This window comes from Drosophila mauritiana, chromosome X (genome assembly GCF_004382145.1).
Source record: "Drosophila mauritiana strain mau12 chromosome X, ASM438214v1, whole genome shotgun sequence".
Taxonomy (NCBI): domain Eukaryota; kingdom Metazoa; phylum Arthropoda; class Insecta; order Diptera; family Drosophilidae; genus Drosophila; species Drosophila mauritiana.
In genome coordinates this window covers 7,914,263-7,931,531 of record NC_046672.1, presented here as the reverse complement: position 1 = coordinate 7,931,531, position 17,269 = coordinate 7,914,263, and the positions used below count along the sequence as shown (strand labels likewise).

Genomic DNA, 17,269 nt, shown 5'->3' with positions numbered 1-17,269 from the left:
TGCTGATTAAGCCCAAATTTTGGTGGTAAATTGAAATTTCTCTCATTTATTATGGCGCAATTTGGAACTTATAGATGAACTACATCTAACCTAATATTAATCCTAGCTAGCTACTCAGTTGGCCAGGCGCCAAGTGGTGGGTGCAGTCTCGGTTTGCGTGACCAGCTGCTCCTCCACATTGAGGTCGATGGCCATGGTGATGGTGGTGGTGGGTGGACTCTTGCCCTCGATCACCTCGATGGTGACCGACTGCGGCAGCGGCTTCACAGCTCCCTTAACTCTCGCCGGATCATGGCTGCGCATGTGGGCATTTAGGCCGCCGGACTGGGCGAACATCTTGCCGCACAGCTTGCAGACGTACTTGCGCTGCTCGGAGTGGAGCAGCTTGTGCACCCGCAGCGCCTTCTTTCGTTGGAACGTGGAGCCGCACACGTCGCAGACGAAGGGCCGCAAATTGGTGTGTGATACGGCATGGACATTGAGGTCATGGAAGCTATAGAATGCCTTGCCGCACACCTCGCACTTGGCCGGCCTCTCGCCCGTATGGCGGCGCATGTGGGCCGTGAGAACGCCTCGATCTCGGCAAGGTCGGCCGCACACCTCGCAGATGCAGGGCATGCGACCAGTATGGCAGATACTGTGCGAGGAGAGCTCCTTTTGCGTGTAAAAGGTCGCGTCGCATTCCGGACACTTGTGCGGCTTGATGCCACTGTGCCGCTGGCGGTGGCGCATCATGTTGCCCGACTGGGTGAAGGGTTTGCCGCAGATGTCGCAGAAGATTCCCGTGTGCTTCCAGCGATGGCCGCGCAGATCGCGTTCGGTGCGAAACGTCTGGTTGCAGGCTTCCTCGTTGCATTTATACACCTTCGGCGGACCTTTTCGCTTCTTGCTCTTGCGTTCACTGGCGGATTTGTCCAGACTACCGCCGTTGGCTTCGCTGTGCTTTAGGCGGCGATGGCTCTGCAGGCTGCGTTTGGTGTTGTACGCCCGGTCGCACTGATCGCATTGGAAGAGCATGTCCTTGGTGTCGTTGTTGGGTTGGTCGCACTCATCATCATCCGATTCTCCCTCCTCCTCCTCGTGAGTTTCATTATGCTCCGAATGCTCGCCGCCCGTCCACTCGAGATCGATGTCCAGCAAATCTTCGCGAGTCTCCACCAGGGTGTTCTTCATGGCCGCTGCCCGCTGGTAATGCTGGCGTGTTGAACCTTCCTCCTCCTCCTCTAAGTCCGGGCTAGCTTCCCTTGCCAGTACCTCGACTAGCTTTTCATTGCCCTGCACTTCGTCGGCGTCCTGGGCAATGGGATCGCTTTCCAGTTCGGTGGGACACACCGGGCTGGAGCTGCGCGTGAAGTGCTTCAGCCGGAAGTGTTCCGGGTAGCCGTCCAACGGCAAACGCTGGTCGCACAGCAAGCAGCTCACTTCGTAGGATGCGGGTGCACTGAACAAGACCTCGCCGCATCGCAGATTGTGGTAGCCACCGGCCACATCCGGCGGTGGCTGCACCTTGATCATCGCTCCGTGCTCTCTGGTCTGCCTGCGTGTATGTGGCGGTCAACTGGCTACGGATTAGCAGAGGATTCCAGCCATTGGCGTCGCTTTTTTGTGTTTATTGCAAGGGGGATGGGAAGGGTGGTTTTCCCCAGCTGATGGCAGTGTTGACTAACGAACCGCAGTGTTGAGCTTGCTTTGAATGTGGCGCCACATTTGAAATAGTATTTACTCCGATAAGTTCGTTATCTATCACAAGGAGTTCTTTATCATAACTTGGCTGAAAATGATCATGCAGCTAAAAGAATAACTGTTTTGAACAGCCGATTACTACTGCTAACGAACCCCATCAATTTTTGGCGGGCTTAGAAAAATTTATTTTTGCTTCATATTTTGCATTTTTTTAAGGGGTAACATCATCAAAAATTGCAAAAAATGGGAAAAATTTTGCATTCGCAAATTTGAATGCAATTTGTTTGGAAATTTTAATCCGAGTTCAATAAGATATGCCATTCCACATTTGTTCAATTATTTTTAAAGTTCTGGTCAAAAAAGTGATTATTTTATGATGGAAATTCGGAAAACCTGCTTAAAAAATTTTTTTTTTAATTTCGATGCCAATTTTCATCATTGCTTTGTTCAAAATTGTCATATTAATGAAAATTAATAATCATAACTAAATCACAATCTCTCATCAAGTTCTCCGAAAATAAAGGATATGCAGCGGTACATTCTGCCATTTGACAACGGTAAAACTTATCGATAACCGACCGCGCCTATCGCTGTGTATTCGGATTTTCGTATTCGAGTATACACTTTTTTTCGGATTGATTTTTTGCTGTCCAATTGGAGAAGTTCGAACGGGAAAGGACACACAATCCCCGAGAGATAATCATAGAAGCGCAATCTCAGAGCAACCATGTCGGAGGCGGCGGTGCCAGCGAGCAATGCGAACGCGAATGCCACTGAGAAGATGGCCAGTTTGGTGCGAGAGGCGGAGAATTTGAAGACCAAACTGGAGGAGGAGCGCCAGAAGCTGAACGACGTCAATCTGTCGAATATTGCGGAGCGGCTGGAGCAGATCGCCTATGTGAACATCAAGCCGCGAAAGGTGCTCAAGGGCCACCAGGCGAAGGTCCTGTGCACCGACTGGAGTCCCGACAAGCGCCACATCATCTCCTCGTCGCAGGACGGACGGCTGATCATCTGGGATGCGTTCACCACGAACAAGGAGCACGCCGTCACCATGCCCACCACCTGGATTATGGCCTGTGCCTACGCGCCGTCGGGCAATTTTGTGGCATGCGGCGGACTGGACAATAAGGTCACCGTGTATCCGATAACCTCCGATGAGGAGATGGCCGCCAAGAAGCGCACCGTGGGCACCCACACCAGCTACATGTCGTGCTGCATCTATCCGAATTCCGATCAGCAAATCCTCACGGGCAGTGGCGATTCCACATGCGCTCTGTGGGACGTGGAATCGGGCCAGCTGCTGCAAAGCTTCCACGGACATTCCGGCGATGTAATGGCCATCGATCTGGCTCCCAACGAAACGGGCAACACCTTTGTCTCGGGCAGTTGCGATCGCATGGCCTTCATCTGGGACATGCGCTCCGGTCATGTCGTTCAGTCCTTCGAGGGTCATCAATCGGATGTGAATAGCGTTAAGTTCCATCCTTGCGGAGATGCCATAGCCACTGGATCGGATGACAGCAGCTGCCGGCTGTACGATATGCGAGCGGATCGCGAGGTGGCAGTGTTCGCCAAGGAGAGCATCATCTTTGGCGTCAACTCGGTGGACTTTTCGGTCAGCGGAAGATTACTGTTTGCTGGCTACAACGATTACACCGTCAACTTGTGGGACACGTTAAAATCGGAAAGAGTCTGCCTGCTGTACGGGCACGAGAACAAGGTGTCCTGCGTCCAGGTCTCGCCCGATGGCACCGCCCTATCCACCGGCAGTTGGGACTACACCATACGGGTGTGGGCCTAAGCCATGTGCCATGTGGCACCTTATTGTTGGGGATGCATTTGTCCAGGACAGATGCCGTCTCGCTTTGTTTTCCCTCTCTTCTGATCTGTTTTTTTTTTTTTTTTTTTTGTGCATCGCATCTCTAGGATAGTTAAGTTACGGATTCGGTGATCCCCCAAGTGTGTACATATGTCTCATGTCGGGATGTCTTGGTTACCGCAGTGTTATGCTTACTACCAGCTGCTGTACCATATTGAATCTAAATATATACATGTATATGCATCCAAGTGTAACCAATATGCGACTAGTTATAAGTTCCTGTTCGAAATAAATGTTGAGCTATAGACAAACTTGCTTCTTTGTGCGCCCGTTTGAAAGTCCAAGTTGGAGTAACGTGTTTCGGAACATTTATTGTACATACGTGGTTTGTTCTAGTCGGAAGCAAGGTCTTGGCTTAAAACTAGCTTAACTAACAGATTTAACAGCTTACACACGACTTCTACTGATATGTAAGGTACTAATATTTGAGACACAGAAATGGAAGGCTTCATCGCTTAAATTAACAAAAGATTAGAAATTGTTTAATACTATTGACAGATATGTGAAAAGTGGGAACGAAAAAGTCGAGTGTCTATAAACATTGATAAGCTATCTATCAAATCTAGAACAGTGAACATTGTGTGTGGTGTATCTTGAATATCTTGACAGGAGGTTTCCACTCAGTCGGGTCAGTAGGTGAACAGCATCTCGATGGGTTCCGCCCCGTTGCCCTCCGTCGCATTTACGGACGCCTGGAGCTTGTGCGCCCGCATGTGAGCGGATAGACCTGCCGCCTGGGCATAGGCATTACCGCAGATCTTGCACTTGAACTTCTTGATGCCCAAATGCAGATGCTTGTGGTGGTAGAGCGCCTTCGGGCGGGAGAAGGCCGAATCACATTTGTCGCACTTGTAGGGCTTCTCGGTGGAGTGCATAGCCTGGTGCTCGTTGAGCAGCGACTTGGAGGCAAAGCAGCGGGCACAGGTCTGGCACTGGAAGGGTTTCTCGCCCGTATGCGTGCGCCGGTGGACGATCAACGCCTCCCGGTAGCGGGATCTATAGCCGCACAACTCGCACACGTAGTTCCGCTCCTCGCTGTGGACCCGCCGATGCGAGGTGAGGTTGTGCTGGTTCACAAACGACTTGCCGCAGTTCTCGTGCTCGCACTTGAATGTCCTGGCGCCGGAGTGACCCTGCACATGGCGGAGTAGGGATCGCGAGCTTTTGAACACCTTGTCGCACAGCTGGCAGGCGAACTCCGTGTGCTCCTTGCGACGGTGCTGGGCCAATGCTCGGTCCACATCGAAGGTGGCTTCGCAGTCGACGCACTTGAAGGCCTGCGGAAACGGATGGCTCATCTTCAGGTGGGTGTTCAGGTATTTCTGCGTCGTGTACCTCCTGTCGCAGTGTGGGCAGTTGTAGTCCTTCGGTTGGCGCTGCTTCTGCAGGGAAAAAACATACTCAGATATTGGATATCGTTCTCCAAGTGCACCTACTACAGTCTTTCTACCTTAAAAACAGACTGGTGCTCCTCCTCCTCCTCATCCGGTTGATAGTCTTGCGTATTTTCCACGCCCAACAGCGCCTTCAGATCGCACCCCTCGTTGTCGGATTCGGAGGAACTGCCATGATCCGGCTGCCACATTGTATCGATGGTCTCCTCGTCCTCGGACTGTTTACCTTCGAGCACCATGATGCGTAATGGATTGCCGTCGTCCTGGTCTAGTCCAAGCTCCTGTTCCGCGTCCTCCTCCTCCGACAGAACATCCTCGTTGGGATGGTACTCCTCCTTGAAGCTGTCCACAGCCAATGGTTCTGCGCTGACCGCATGGAACTCCTGATCCTCTCGTGCTAGTCTGCCTAGTCCCGTGACCGTCTTGGTGAGCGGTCGGCCCTGCTTGTCGAAGTGCACATTGCGTATATGGCGGGCGAAATCCTCGAATCCAAAGTGCTTCATGTCGCAGAGCAAACAGACCAGTTGGAATATATTCGCCTCCGGTTCGTAGAAGATCTCGCCGCATTTGGGACGCAACTGCTGCTGGGCGTGCAGGCGGACATAGTCCACGTTGGCGAGGCAGTGTCTCAACATTTTTTAATTTTAATTTACATTAAAATTGTTGCAATATTATTAAACAAAATTAAAATAAAATATGTAAACAAAATTTCGATAGACTTCGATAGGCATTTAGTGCAGACTTAAACCAGCACTTATTTAGCTATGATTCAAACCAAAGTAACCGTTTGACCAAATAAACTAAAAAATAAATTTCAAGTTCAAAATTAATTATATTTGATCTATGTATATTAAATACCTAAGCAATGTGTTCCTGTGATACTGCCTTTTTTATTTATAAAGAAATAACGAATCGGTTACCCGTTTTTTAAATTTGAATATGAATTTAATGCAACGTGTTAAATTCGCGCCGCTGATAATCACTTGAAAACACTCCCTTGGTCTGCAGATCCTTCAGATCCGTGGTTCCGGTGGCTCGCTGGTTCCTTTGGCGGTGCATCCGCTTGTGTTGGGCGTAGCCCGCCGCCTGAGCGAATGACTTGTCGCATTGGGAGCACTTGAAGCGCTTCCCAGCCTCGTGGAGCGTCCGGTGGTGGTACAGGGCCCGCGAACTGGAGAAACCCACGTTGCAGTCGGTGCAGATGTGCCGCTTGCGTCGCTCGCCGGCGTCCAAGTGCCGCTCCAGATGGCTTTTCAGCTGGTAGCTGGCCGGGAAACGCGCCTGGCATGTTTGGCAACTGAAGGGCAACTCGCCGGTGTGTCGCCGCCGATGGATCTGCAGATTCCAATGGATGCGCGTCCGATAGCCGCAGAACTCGCACATAAGTCGCCGATTATCCGAACTGGCAGCTGGACGTTCCGCCGACATGGTCGGGCCGCGTGTGCCAAATCTAATCGGCGGCACTATTGTTAGACGCACCCCATCCTATACCATCTTGGCATTTGGCCGCTCTAGCAGCAGTCGACCGATTAATTGCTGTCAAAGGTCCCAAATCGCTTGGCTAATTTTAAACGCGGGCTCTCTTTTGCGAATCAGATTCATGTTATGTATATTTATCAATACAAAAAGGTTAACCATTCGAGTATTAGCCACATCCGCTTGCCGGGATTACGGCGTTCGATTTGGTTCTTGGAAGCATTGTGTGCTTAATGTATAGTTTAAACCTTAACAAAGTTTAGTTATTATTTGTGTTGGTAGTTTAGAAAATTCATGGAAATGTAGTTTAGTCTTAGTACTTACAATCGAGCCAATTAAATTCGCTTTAAACTAAGTTCTCTGGAGACAAATTAACAAACTTTCAGTTTATCTAAAACTAGGGATACTATTTACAGTGCGCGTCAAATAAATTCGATGGAAACCCGTGAAACGAGGACCGGAGGGTCACCTGTTAGCCGCTCCACGCCGGAGCAATACAAAAAACCATTGATTTCTATGGTAATCCTATATATAGCCTATGCCTGAGTTCCTGAACTTAAACGTCGGAATTGGAAGATACTAAACGTACAACTTAGGCTACGACCTCGGTGATCCGGATCCTATCCGTTGAGCTCGTCGTTCCGGTGCTTGCGCATATGTCCAGCGAGTCCGGCGGCCTGGGCATAGGCATTCCCGCACAGCTTGCACACGAACTGCTTGGTGTCCGCGTGCAGGAACTTGTGGTGGTAGAGGCCCTTCTGTCGGGAGAAGGTCGCGCCGCAAACGCTGCACACATGCGGTCGCTCCGTGGAATGCATGGCCATGTGCTCTCGCAGGCCGGAATGGGAGGGGAATCTCTTGTCGCACACTTGACACCCGAACGGCCGCTCGCCCGTGTGGCTCCTGATGTGGACGCGCAGCGTCTCCTTGTTCCGGCAGCTGTAGCCGCAGCTCTCGCAAACGAAGTTCTTCTGCTCCGTGTGCACCTTGCCGTGATTGCGCATATGACGGATGGTGAAGAAACGCTTGCCGCAGCCGGGATGCGGGCAGGGCACGTTCCGTTCGCTGGTGTGCTTGAGCTGGTGGCGTTTCAACTCGTGTCGCGTCTTGTAGCGCCGCCCGCAGACCACACAGGCAGCGCCGCCATGCGCCTGCACCATGTGCTCGTCCAGCAGGCGCAAGCGCGGCAATTGGGCCTCGCATTCCAGGCAGGTGAAGATGGCGGAGCCTCCTTCCTCGCCGTTGTCATGATCCCGCTTTAAATGCTGACGCAGACTGTATTTGCCATGGTAGATCTTGCCGCAGTGCTCGCACTTGTACTCCTGGGCAGCGGACTTGGCGGGCGCATCCTTGGGCGGCTCGTAGTCCGCGTCCTCGCTGTCCGCATCCGGCGAGAGGGTGTCTTTGTGCTGGCGCATTATGTGGCGTTCGAGGACCTTGCGGCTCTGGTAAACTTTTGTGCAGTGCGGACACGAGTGCGGAATCTTGGCAGAGTGCCTACCTTCGCTGTCCAGATCCAGCTCCATGCCGCACTCCTCCTGCTCGGAGTCCTCCTCCTTGTAGTCCACCTTGAGGGCTCGGACTTGACGTAGAGATTCGCTGGCCAGGGACTGATGGTCCTGCCACTTGATTATGCTTCTGCCCGGTCGCTCATCCTCGTCCTCGTCCTGCTTGTCCAGGACAACGCGCTCATCGTCGCTGTCCTCGTTATGATCGCCACCAATCTCGTACCAGGCAAATGGATTCACCTGCGCCACAATGGGCACCGGCGAGTTGGCCTCCCGCTCACGATCCCGCTCCTGCTTGAGATCCGCACCCGCGTCCGTTGCCTCCGTCTTTAGCAGGCCGTTCTCGAAGTGAACGTTCTGGACGTGGAGCAGGAAGTCTCCGAACACAAAGCTCTTCATCTCGCAGAACGCACAGTCGATGCGGAAGCTGTGCAGGCTCTGGAAGTAGATCTCGCCGCACTTGGCGTTCGCCATTCCGGCGTACGTGTCCGCCTTGAGGGACTTGAGCATGATTGCGGCTCCCACCTGGCCGATGCTCCCCAGGATTTGCTCCTTTTTTCAAATATTTTTGCCGTTCTAATTGGAACGCAAACTTTTAGTCTTGGCGTCAACAGCTGTTTTTATTGGAGGTGCCACTGAGATGGTAAGCGGGAAAATAAGCCGAGTTGAAACTAGATATTTTTTTGAGATTTCTTTATTAGTATTAAATTTATTTTTGAAGTGTTATTGACAAAAGTATCAAATCTTATTCTTATTGATAGATATTTTCCAATATCAAGATATAGTTCTAGCTATTTTAAGCTTATTGGCTATTTTTTAGCCACCGTCGTTCTTTCGAACGATAGACGCAGTTATCGAAGAACGATAGCTCCGATAGGCTGCGTTGTGGCAACACGAGATTCCGGTATTGAAATTCCGAATTTCCTTGAAAGATACAACCATTGAACCGCCAGCTATGCATCCCGATCTCACGGAGCGCATTCTCCAGCACTTGGAGACCACCGACAAGGCGGATACACTGGACCTAGCCGCGCTCTTTGCTGAGGATCACCAGAAGATTGTGGGCTCATTGAAGAGCATACAGGCGCATGGCGAACTGGTCACCGCGGAAACGGTCACCCACAAGAGTTTGGGCCTCACAGACGAGGGTCGCTCCGTCGTGGAGCATGGCAGTCATGAGGCACTGGTCTACGACCTAGTTCCGCCGGAGGGAATCGCCCAGGCGGCTCTAATGGCAGCCGGTGGTGCAAATGCCAAGGTGGGCTTTAGCAAGGCCATGTCGCACGGCTGGATATTGGTGGACAAGAGCGTCACGCCGCCGCTGGTGCGTCGCAAGGTGGACACCATTACTGATGTGGTGCGTAGTCAACTGCAGCAGGTGGCGCTGGGAAAGGGTGACCAGCTGCCCGCCAAGGAGGTGGCCGACTTCAAGAAACGCAAGCTCCTCCAGGAAACGACCACCAAGAGCTTCGTGCTGGCACGCGGCCCTGAATTTGCTACCACTCTCACCAAGTTGGAGACGGATCTCACGGTGGAAATGCTCGCAAACGGATTGTGGGACCAGCTCAAGTTCAAGGCCTATAACTTTGATGCCTTGGGTGCACCACCAACGCGTGGACATCTCCATCCCTTGCTCAAAGTGCGCACTGAGTTCCGGCAGATATTCCTCGAGATGGGCTTCTCAGAGATGCCTACGAACAACTATGTGGAATCGTCATTCTGGAACTTCGATGCGCTCTATCAGCCGCAACAGCATCCAGCTCGCGATGCCCACGACACTTTCTTCGTGAATCATCCGGCCAAAAGCCACAAGTTCCCGCAGGACTATCTGGAGCGCGTGAAGAAGGTGCACTCTGTGGGAGGCTATGGATCGAAGGGTTACGGTTACGACTGGAAGTTGGAGGAGGCGCAGAAGAATCTACTGCGCACGCACACGACGGCCGTGAGTGCGAGGATGCTGTACAAGCTGGCCAACCAGGAGGGCGGCTTCAAAGCAGCCAAGTACTTCAGCATCGACAAGGTGTTCCGCAACGAAACACTGGACGCCACACATCTCGCGGAGTTCCATCAGGTGGAGGGCGTGATCGCAGATGTTGGCCTGACGCTGGGCGATCTCATTGGCACGCTGTACGAGTTCTTCAGAAAGCTGGGCATCACGCAGCTGGAATTCAAGCCGGCGTACAATCCCTACACCGAGCCCAGCATGGAGATCTTTTGCTATCACCCCGGCCTGGCCAAGTGGATCGAGGTGGGCAACTCTGGCGTCTTCCGGCCGGAGATGCTGCTGCCCATGGGACTGCCGGAGAACGTGAATGTAATCGCCTGGGGTCTGTCGCTGGAGCGACCCACCATGATCAAGTACGGCATCAACAACATTCGCGATTTGGTCGGACCCAAGGTGGATCTGAAGATGGTGGAGGAGGGCCCCATATGCCGGTTGGATCACGCTTAATACCTTAAAAAATCAGTAGGACCTGCGATCAAATTGCATTTTTTTTCACACATGAATGTTCCAAAACATATTTATAAATAAAAGTTCCGCCACAGAAACTGAGGCTATATTGATAAGGGAATTCTCCTATAACATTTGGCGAGCCATCGCTGTATTTTGCCTCCAATCAGCTGTTTTTCAGTGTTGTCAAGTGCAGCCGATTGATGCTAGCCGCATTTTAGGTTTTTGTTTGAGGAAGGCATATCGGGTTTATAAAATTCGGACAAATTTTAAAGAAACTGCTCAGAATGAGAATCATAAAATATGTGGGAATCATAAAACAGGTTTGACAATCAATCAGTTGAAACTATTTGACAACTTTGGCACAAAACAACAAAGGAGACACGCAAAAAAAAAAAACAAACAAATTCGTCATCGTCGCTGGAGTTTGGGCCTTGGAAAATGGCAAACAATCCGACGAAGTCCCTCCACCAGGCCGAGTTTGGTCTCCAGACCACCAGCGATTTATCCAAATTGAGCAGTATAAGTGGCACGAGCCTAGAAGCGATGCCAAGATTTACTATTCCGCAGCTAAAAATTCCACAGCTGAGAATTCCAAAATTGCAGTTGCAGACAAATGCGGATGCCGCTGCCGAGCAGGAATACCGGCGAGCGGCGGAGGCACACAATCAAATGCTACTCAATGAGATCCAGTTGAGGCAACGTCAGCGATCGGAGGGCGAAAACAAGCCGCAATCAATGGGATTTGTGATACCCCAACTGGTCGCGATGCCCAAGGAGCCCCTGAACATACCCCTGCTGACGAAGTTGGAGCACGGCATAAAGAAGCTGGAAATAGGCGATGGGACAGAGACGAATACAGCCACGCCAGCACCTCCACTAATTGACCTCACGTCCACGATTATCGCAAGGCATAAAGACGCACCGCCCAAGGAGCTGGCCAGCAAGGCACGCCAGTTGTCCAGTCGTGAGCATTTTAACATACCCTTCATTGCCTCCGATCGAGGAAGAAGGAGCACGACCGGCGTAACTCTCTTGTCCAGCAAAAGATCCATCAAGTACGACGAGGACGAGCTGGCCGATCGGTCACCAGCGAATAGCGACTACCGGGAGCAACCGGGAGCCATTGGGCTCATGCTGGACGCAATGGTGGGCTATCCGGAGCCGAGGAAGCCCCGTCTGGTGTACGCCGTCACTCCGCTGGAACGGCACCACCTGCGGATGTGCCAGCATAAGGATTACGGCATCCAGGTGAAGAGATTCCGCTTTGATACTCCCTCGCCGGATGAGCTCGTCAAGCAGGCGCTGCAAAAGTCCTGGCGCATCTCCCGTACTTGACTTCAGTTCATCCTGGTAGTTGACAATTACCAATAAGTAAATTCAAAGTAAAAACTCCACTACGTTCAAAAAGAAAAGCTGCCTGAGTTGATTTGATTCTAGCAGGGAGATGTCACGGAGCGATTTAGTTACTAATTCCCAATCCAATCCCATTCTTTTGTGGGTCCACATTTTCATATATAATTGCGAACAAGTATATTTATGTATTTAATTATTAAAATACCTAACAAATAAAAAAAAATTTTATTTTAAGCAGTAGCGTCAACGCTTATTCGATTTTCAGCCAACGGCCATACTACACAGTCGGTCACACTATTGTTGGGCAGCAAGTCTGGGCACACTGCAACTTTGCGAATAGCAAAATCGCGAGACGCAAAAAATTATATTACTCCCATAGAGCGCATTTCGAACGTAAAGCGAACTACTAACGGATAGAAAATAAACACAAAGAGCATAATATAAGAACAAACAGCAAGGAGACGTTCAAATATTTATCAAAATAAGTTCTCTGTTCTTGTTGTGCCTCTGTGTGTTTGTGTCTGTGCGCTCGTGTAACTGTGTGCGTGCTTCTTGCGTGTTCGTGTGCAGTGCCTGTGCTCTGGTGTGCGTGTGCGTATAGCTGTCACTTTCTGGCGCGCACACAAGATATATACACACAGAAATTTGAAAAAGCGGTGCCCACCACACGGCCCCCTCCCCGTTCCAGACAACCATCAACGCCACCAGCAACACCACCCCCTCCCGTTGGCGCGGCTCGGCTCGGCTGGATGTGTGCGCCCGGTTCCGGTGCCTTTTGGTTACCGTTCCCGTGCATCTGGACCTGGAAGCAGTGTGTGCGTGCGAGTGAGCGGACACGATAGAAGTTAGAAGAGCAGGCGAAAGGAGCAAGAGCAGGACGACAGAGGAGCTCGAGTTGCCGGTACCGTTACAGGTAATATTTATATGTGCGAGACACTCGGCGCAAGTGTGTGTGTTAGGTGGGGGTTGGAGATACGGATACAGATACATGGATACATTCCAAAGCGGCTGTATGTGCATTTTTCACTGTTTCCCCAATGCACATTTAATTATTTATTTATTTTTGCGTTTAACTCGTACGTACCCCTCTCGCCGGCGACGCTCATGTTTTTTTTTTTTTTGTTTTTTTTTCGGTAATTTATTGCCCCGCCTTCGATAAGATGGAAAATTCCAAACTGCCCACAGATTAGGCGTGTGTACATACATAAAGAAATATACACACATTCTGGTTCTGTTTCTGTTTTCTGTGGCTGCTGTAACTCAACGAAAGAAAAAAAAGCGTCTGCAAACGCAGACATTTGACCTTGTTGAGGACAATAACAACAAGAATAGCAATAACAACGGTAGTGAGAATAGCTAGAACAGCAACAACCCACGCAGACGATTGCATTTGCGATTGTCGTTTTGAAAACGGAAAATCTAAATTGAATCTTTCTGAAGAAATCTGAATGTGAATCTAAAGCAAAAGTTAATAGATTACCCATATACACACGCTCGGGCAATTATCACAATAACATCGTCATCAGGGTCGAGCTTTTATCAGATCCAGCCGCTCACGCACACACATGCAAGCCAATTATCAGGTTTTAATTGCCAAAGCACGCACAACTAAACCCATTCCACTATTCCAGATCAGAAGTGCACAAGGGAAGCAGCAGCAGCAGCAGGAGGACTGTTCCAGTTCCAGTTCCCATTCCCGTTCCAGTATTCCAGAGAACGTGATCGAAATAAAACTAAAAATCGACCAACGCCAGCAGTGAGAGCAGTATTCAAAAGGCAACGCCGAGTAGGAGAAGAAGGAGCTAGTGGACGCGGAGGACACCAGGAAAGCCCAGGAGAACTCCCCCCCTGAGACCCTGAGATGTTGCCATTCACCCCGCAGGTGGTCAAGCGTTTGTTAGCACTCAAAAAGGGCAACGAGGACAACAGCGTCGAGGGCAAGTGGTCGGAGAAGGCCGTCAAGAATCTGGTCAAGAAGATCAAGAAGAATTCGCAGCTGGAGGAGCTAGAGCGCGCGATCTCCACACAGAACTGCCAGACGCGGTGCGTGACGGTGCCGCGCAGCAAGCCAGCTCCCGCCGGCGAGCATCTGCGCAAGGGTCTGCCGCACGTCATCTATTGCCGCCTGTGGCGCTGGCCCGATCTCCAGAGTCAGAATGAACTAAAGCCCCTCGATCATTGCGAGTACGCCTTCCATTTGCGCAAGGAGGAGATCTGCATAAATCCGTACCACTACAAGAAAATTGAACTGTCCATCCTGGTGCCCAAATCGCTGCCCACGCCGCCCGACTCCATTGTGGATTATCCGCTGGACAACCATACGCACCAGATACCCAACAACACCGATTACAATGCGGCGATAATTCGCAGCGCCTCGTTGAGTCCGCCGCAGTATATGGAATTGGGCGGTGCCGGGCCCGTTTCCGTATCATCGTCTGCCAGTTCGACGCCAGCGACTGCCGCCGGTGGTGGTGGTGGTCCCTCCTCCTCGTCGTCGTCGTCCTCGTCCGCCGCCTCCGCCTATCAACAGCAACAGCAGCAGCTGTCCTTTGGCCAAAACATGGACTCTCAATCGAGTGTGCTCAGTGTGGGCAGCAGCATTCCCAACACCGGCACCCCGCCGCCCGGCTATATGAGCGAGGATGGTGACCCCATTGATCCCAACGACAACATGAACATGTCGCGTCTAACGCCGCCCGCCGATGCAGCGCCGGTGATGTACCATGAGCCGGCCTTTTGGTGTTCCATCTCCTACTACGAGCTAAATACACGTGTCGGCGAGACGTTCCATGCCTCGCAGCCCTCGATCACGGTGGATGGCTTTACCGATCCCTCCAATTCGGAGCGCTTCTGCCTCGGACTGCTGTCCAATGTGAATCGCAACGAGGTCGTGGAGCAGACACGTCGCCACATCGGCAAGGGCGTACGGCTTTACTATATTGGCGGAGAGGTATTCGCAGAATGTCTGAGCGACTCGTCCATTTTCGTACAGAGCCCGAATTGTAACCAGCGATACGGCTGGCATCCGGCCACCGTATGCAAGATACCGCCCGGTTGCAACCTAAAGATCTTCAACAACCAGGAGTTCGCCGCCCTGCTGTCGCAGTCCGTGTCGCAGGGATTCGAGGCGGTCTACCAATTGACACGCATGTGCACCATCCGCATGTCGTTCGTCAAGGGCTGGGGCGCCGAATATCGCCGCCAGACGGTGACCTCAACGCCCTGCTGGATCGAACTCCATCTGAACGGGCCGCTCCAGTGGCTGGATCGCGTGCTCACACAGATGGGTTCGCCTCGGCTGCCGTGCAGCTCCATGTCGTAAGCGCACGGCCGGTTCCGGTTTTCAATCTTCCCCCTCCCCCCAATTTTCCGCACAGAAAGCGCCGGAGTTTAAGGCCCATTTTTGGGTTGAAAGAAGAAAGAAGCCCCAGAAATCCCAGCACGGCTCTGACAAGTAACACTGACGAAGAATGGATACTATTCTCAAGAATTTGCGTTAGTCAATATCGTTTATTATCGATTTTAAATCACATTCGAGAGAAATTTTAATGGTTATGGTTTAGATTAACCAGTCCTTAAAATCTAGATGAAATTGGTATGCAATCAATGTGCTTCTGTTCGGCTTTCATTTAAATTCGCTGATCACTTAGGCAAGTGATGTAGTTTTAATACCCTCTGTCAGGGTATAAAATTCAATTTTGTCACTAGCTATAGAAAAAGTACATTTCAATTGCCAAAAGCTGTACAAATTGAAGGCGAGAAAAAGCTGGGGCACAACAATACTTGAATCCTTGATGTACCAAGAACTTTCGTATCCAAAAATACTATATACATCTCTGTTCATGTTGAATATGGCCCGATTCATCAGTGTTACTGGTCAGCAGCTCTGCGGGAGATCAAAATGAGAATCGGAATTGGTTTCAAAGAGAAAACCAAGAAAAATTCTGAGAGCACATATGAAATAAGTTCAGGCAAATTATATACGAGTACATAAATGAGTAATTGAAAAACAAATGGTAGATGCAAACCAGATGCAGATATATCTATATACAAGGAGCACACACTTACATGTGGGATATATATCTTTACAAGCATATATGAGAGAGAACATGTATTTGGCGTTACAAGTTTAGGACTATATATTGTGTAGGTGGAAACGTGGAGAGAGTTACAGTTTTCGATAAGAAGCAACAATTTTTTTAAACATTTTACATACAAAAAAAACCAAAAGCACATGAGGAAATAACCGAAATGGAACCGACCAGGAACACACAAAACCAAAAGATACCCCGAATCTGTGTGCGTAAAGTTGGTGGCGCTAGAAGCGAGAAAGTCAAAATTCTTTGAGAAAGAAGCAAAACAATTATATTGGTGATTTGGAACAAAAATGAATGAGCAAAACAGGAACTGGGATTTATCAAGCTTGAAGCTTACACACACAGACACACTACCATACATTGCAAATGTACATAAGACCAAATGTAATGAAATTATTCACGCAGGACCTCCACTTGATCGAGTATGGGATTATAGATATATCCGTTTGATGATGGTTGTTAAACGTTTCGATTTTCGCTTAGTACGTGTGTGTTAAAAAATTCGTAAACTCTTAAAGCGCAGTCAGCTCTTGTTAGTCGTAATATCCGTAAAATGCGATCATATATCCTATGTGTAAAGCACTTGCCCAACAAAATTTGAATGCCGCAAGCCAGGTCTGGCCCATCCAAGGTGCCATTTTGTTCAGAACTGCATTTATTGTGTACCAAATGAGAGATTCTTGATTCTTTTACAGCCTCGTATTTCAAACGACAGCTTAACCAACCAATATGCAATATGGTTTGCCGGTGCTAGCCGGATTTTGCTTGGCAAGTGCACGTTTTTCTTGGGTCTAGATCTTAAGTCTATATATGTAACGAAATTCGCTAGCTTATCTTAACGTTTAAAGAGCCCAAATCCAAGTTTAAGTTCGAGTTCAAATTGTTTTTACGTCAATATTTGCTGATTCTTTTAATTCTTTTGTTTTTTGTCCATCGCTTCGCTGTTACGACCAAAAATAACTGTACCGCCTGGCCAGTGTTGGACAGTGAATGATGCGTGGCGGGCACAGTGCTGCCTAGCGCACTTGTCCTCTGGTTCCGGCGAAACTTTAATTTAAGTTTTGTCTATTGTTTGCCCCCTTTGTTGCTTTTAAGTTTCTCACGTGCGTAGTTTTGAGCTAAGATTGGCAATCAATCGAATAAACGACCGCGAACGAGATTGTGTTTTGTTAATTGGCTCTAATCACTGTTTTTAATCAATCAATTGTTTTCGTATTTCCGGCTAAGCCCGCAAATAATGTAATGTAATCCTTAAGTTATGCCTAACGAAACAAAGCAATGCAGGCGAACATGCAGCAACAGTCAACAGTCCTCCGAGGACACAACCACAGAGAACCAGCAACCCCGTACCCGTAACTTTATAAAGTATAAATACAAATATATACATATATCTAATATGCAAGCATGCAGATAAAGACAAA

General features: G+C 49.8%; 9 protein-coding genes across 9 annotated transcripts in view; 5 read left to right on the top strand and 4 right to left on the bottom strand.

Annotated features, from left to right (window-relative positions):
- LOC117148333 overlaps positions 1 to 17,269 on the top strand; it is a 41,882-nt gene that overhangs the window by 8,870 nt on the left and 15,743 nt on the right. The gene's annotated exons all lie outside the window — the stretch shown is intronic.
- LOC117148337 (zinc finger protein 665) lies at positions 6 to 1,642 on the bottom strand. Its single transcript, XM_033315672.1, has one exon. It carries the CDS (start codon positions 1,513 to 1,515, stop codon positions 115 to 117), a length of 1,401 nt encoding a protein of 466 aa, XP_033171563.1. The 5' UTR covers positions 1,516 to 1,642; the 3' UTR covers positions 6 to 114.
- LOC117148342 (guanine nucleotide-binding protein subunit beta-5) lies at positions 2,271 to 3,824 on the top strand. Its single transcript, XM_033315677.1, has one exon. It carries the CDS (start codon positions 2,411 to 2,413, stop codon positions 3,485 to 3,487), a length of 1,077 nt encoding a protein of 358 aa, XP_033171568.1. The 5' UTR covers positions 2,271 to 2,410; the 3' UTR covers positions 3,488 to 3,824.
- LOC117148340 (zinc finger protein 2 homolog) lies at positions 3,857 to 5,690 on the bottom strand. The gene is made up of 2 exons (XM_033315676.1): positions 5,016 to 5,690; positions 3,857 to 4,947 (listed from the first exon to the last, which is right to left on the bottom strand). The coding sequence occupies exons 1-2, from the start codon at positions 5,592 to 5,594 to the stop codon at positions 4,195 to 4,197; spliced, it is 1,332 nt and encodes a 443-aa protein (XP_033171567.1). The 5' UTR covers positions 5,595 to 5,690; the 3' UTR covers positions 3,857 to 4,194.
- LOC117147115 (zinc finger protein 771) lies at positions 5,905 to 6,453 on the bottom strand. Its single transcript, XM_033313884.1, has one exon. It carries the CDS (start codon positions 6,385 to 6,387, stop codon positions 5,905 to 5,907), a length of 483 nt encoding a protein of 160 aa, XP_033169775.1. The 5' UTR covers positions 6,388 to 6,453.
- On the bottom strand, positions 6,541 to 8,572 carry LOC117148338 (zinc finger protein interacting with ribonucleoprotein K). Its single transcript, XM_033315673.1, has one exon. It carries the CDS (start codon positions 8,451 to 8,453, stop codon positions 7,056 to 7,058), a length of 1,398 nt encoding a protein of 465 aa, XP_033171564.1. The 5' UTR covers positions 8,454 to 8,572; the 3' UTR covers positions 6,541 to 7,055.
- LOC117148334 (phenylalanine--tRNA ligase alpha subunit) lies at positions 8,795 to 10,493 on the top strand. The gene has a single exon (XM_033315668.1). It carries the CDS (start codon positions 8,899 to 8,901, stop codon positions 10,393 to 10,395), a length of 1,497 nt encoding a protein of 498 aa, XP_033171559.1. The 5' UTR covers positions 8,795 to 8,898; the 3' UTR covers positions 10,396 to 10,493.
- Positions 10,601 to 11,985, top strand: LOC117148345. Its single transcript, XM_033315681.1, has one exon. The coding sequence runs from the start codon at positions 10,837 to 10,839 to the stop codon at positions 11,731 to 11,733; it is 897 nt and encodes a 298-aa protein (XP_033171572.1). The 5' UTR covers positions 10,601 to 10,836; the 3' UTR covers positions 11,734 to 11,985.
- On the top strand, positions 12,035 to 17,263 carry LOC117148335 (mothers against decapentaplegic homolog 3). The gene is made up of 2 exons (XM_033315670.1): positions 12,035 to 12,664; positions 13,383 to 17,263. The coding sequence occupies exon 2, from the start codon at positions 13,613 to 13,615 to the stop codon at positions 15,071 to 15,073; it is 1,461 nt and encodes a 486-aa protein (XP_033171561.1). The 5' UTR covers positions 12,035 to 12,664; positions 13,383 to 13,612; the 3' UTR covers positions 15,074 to 17,263.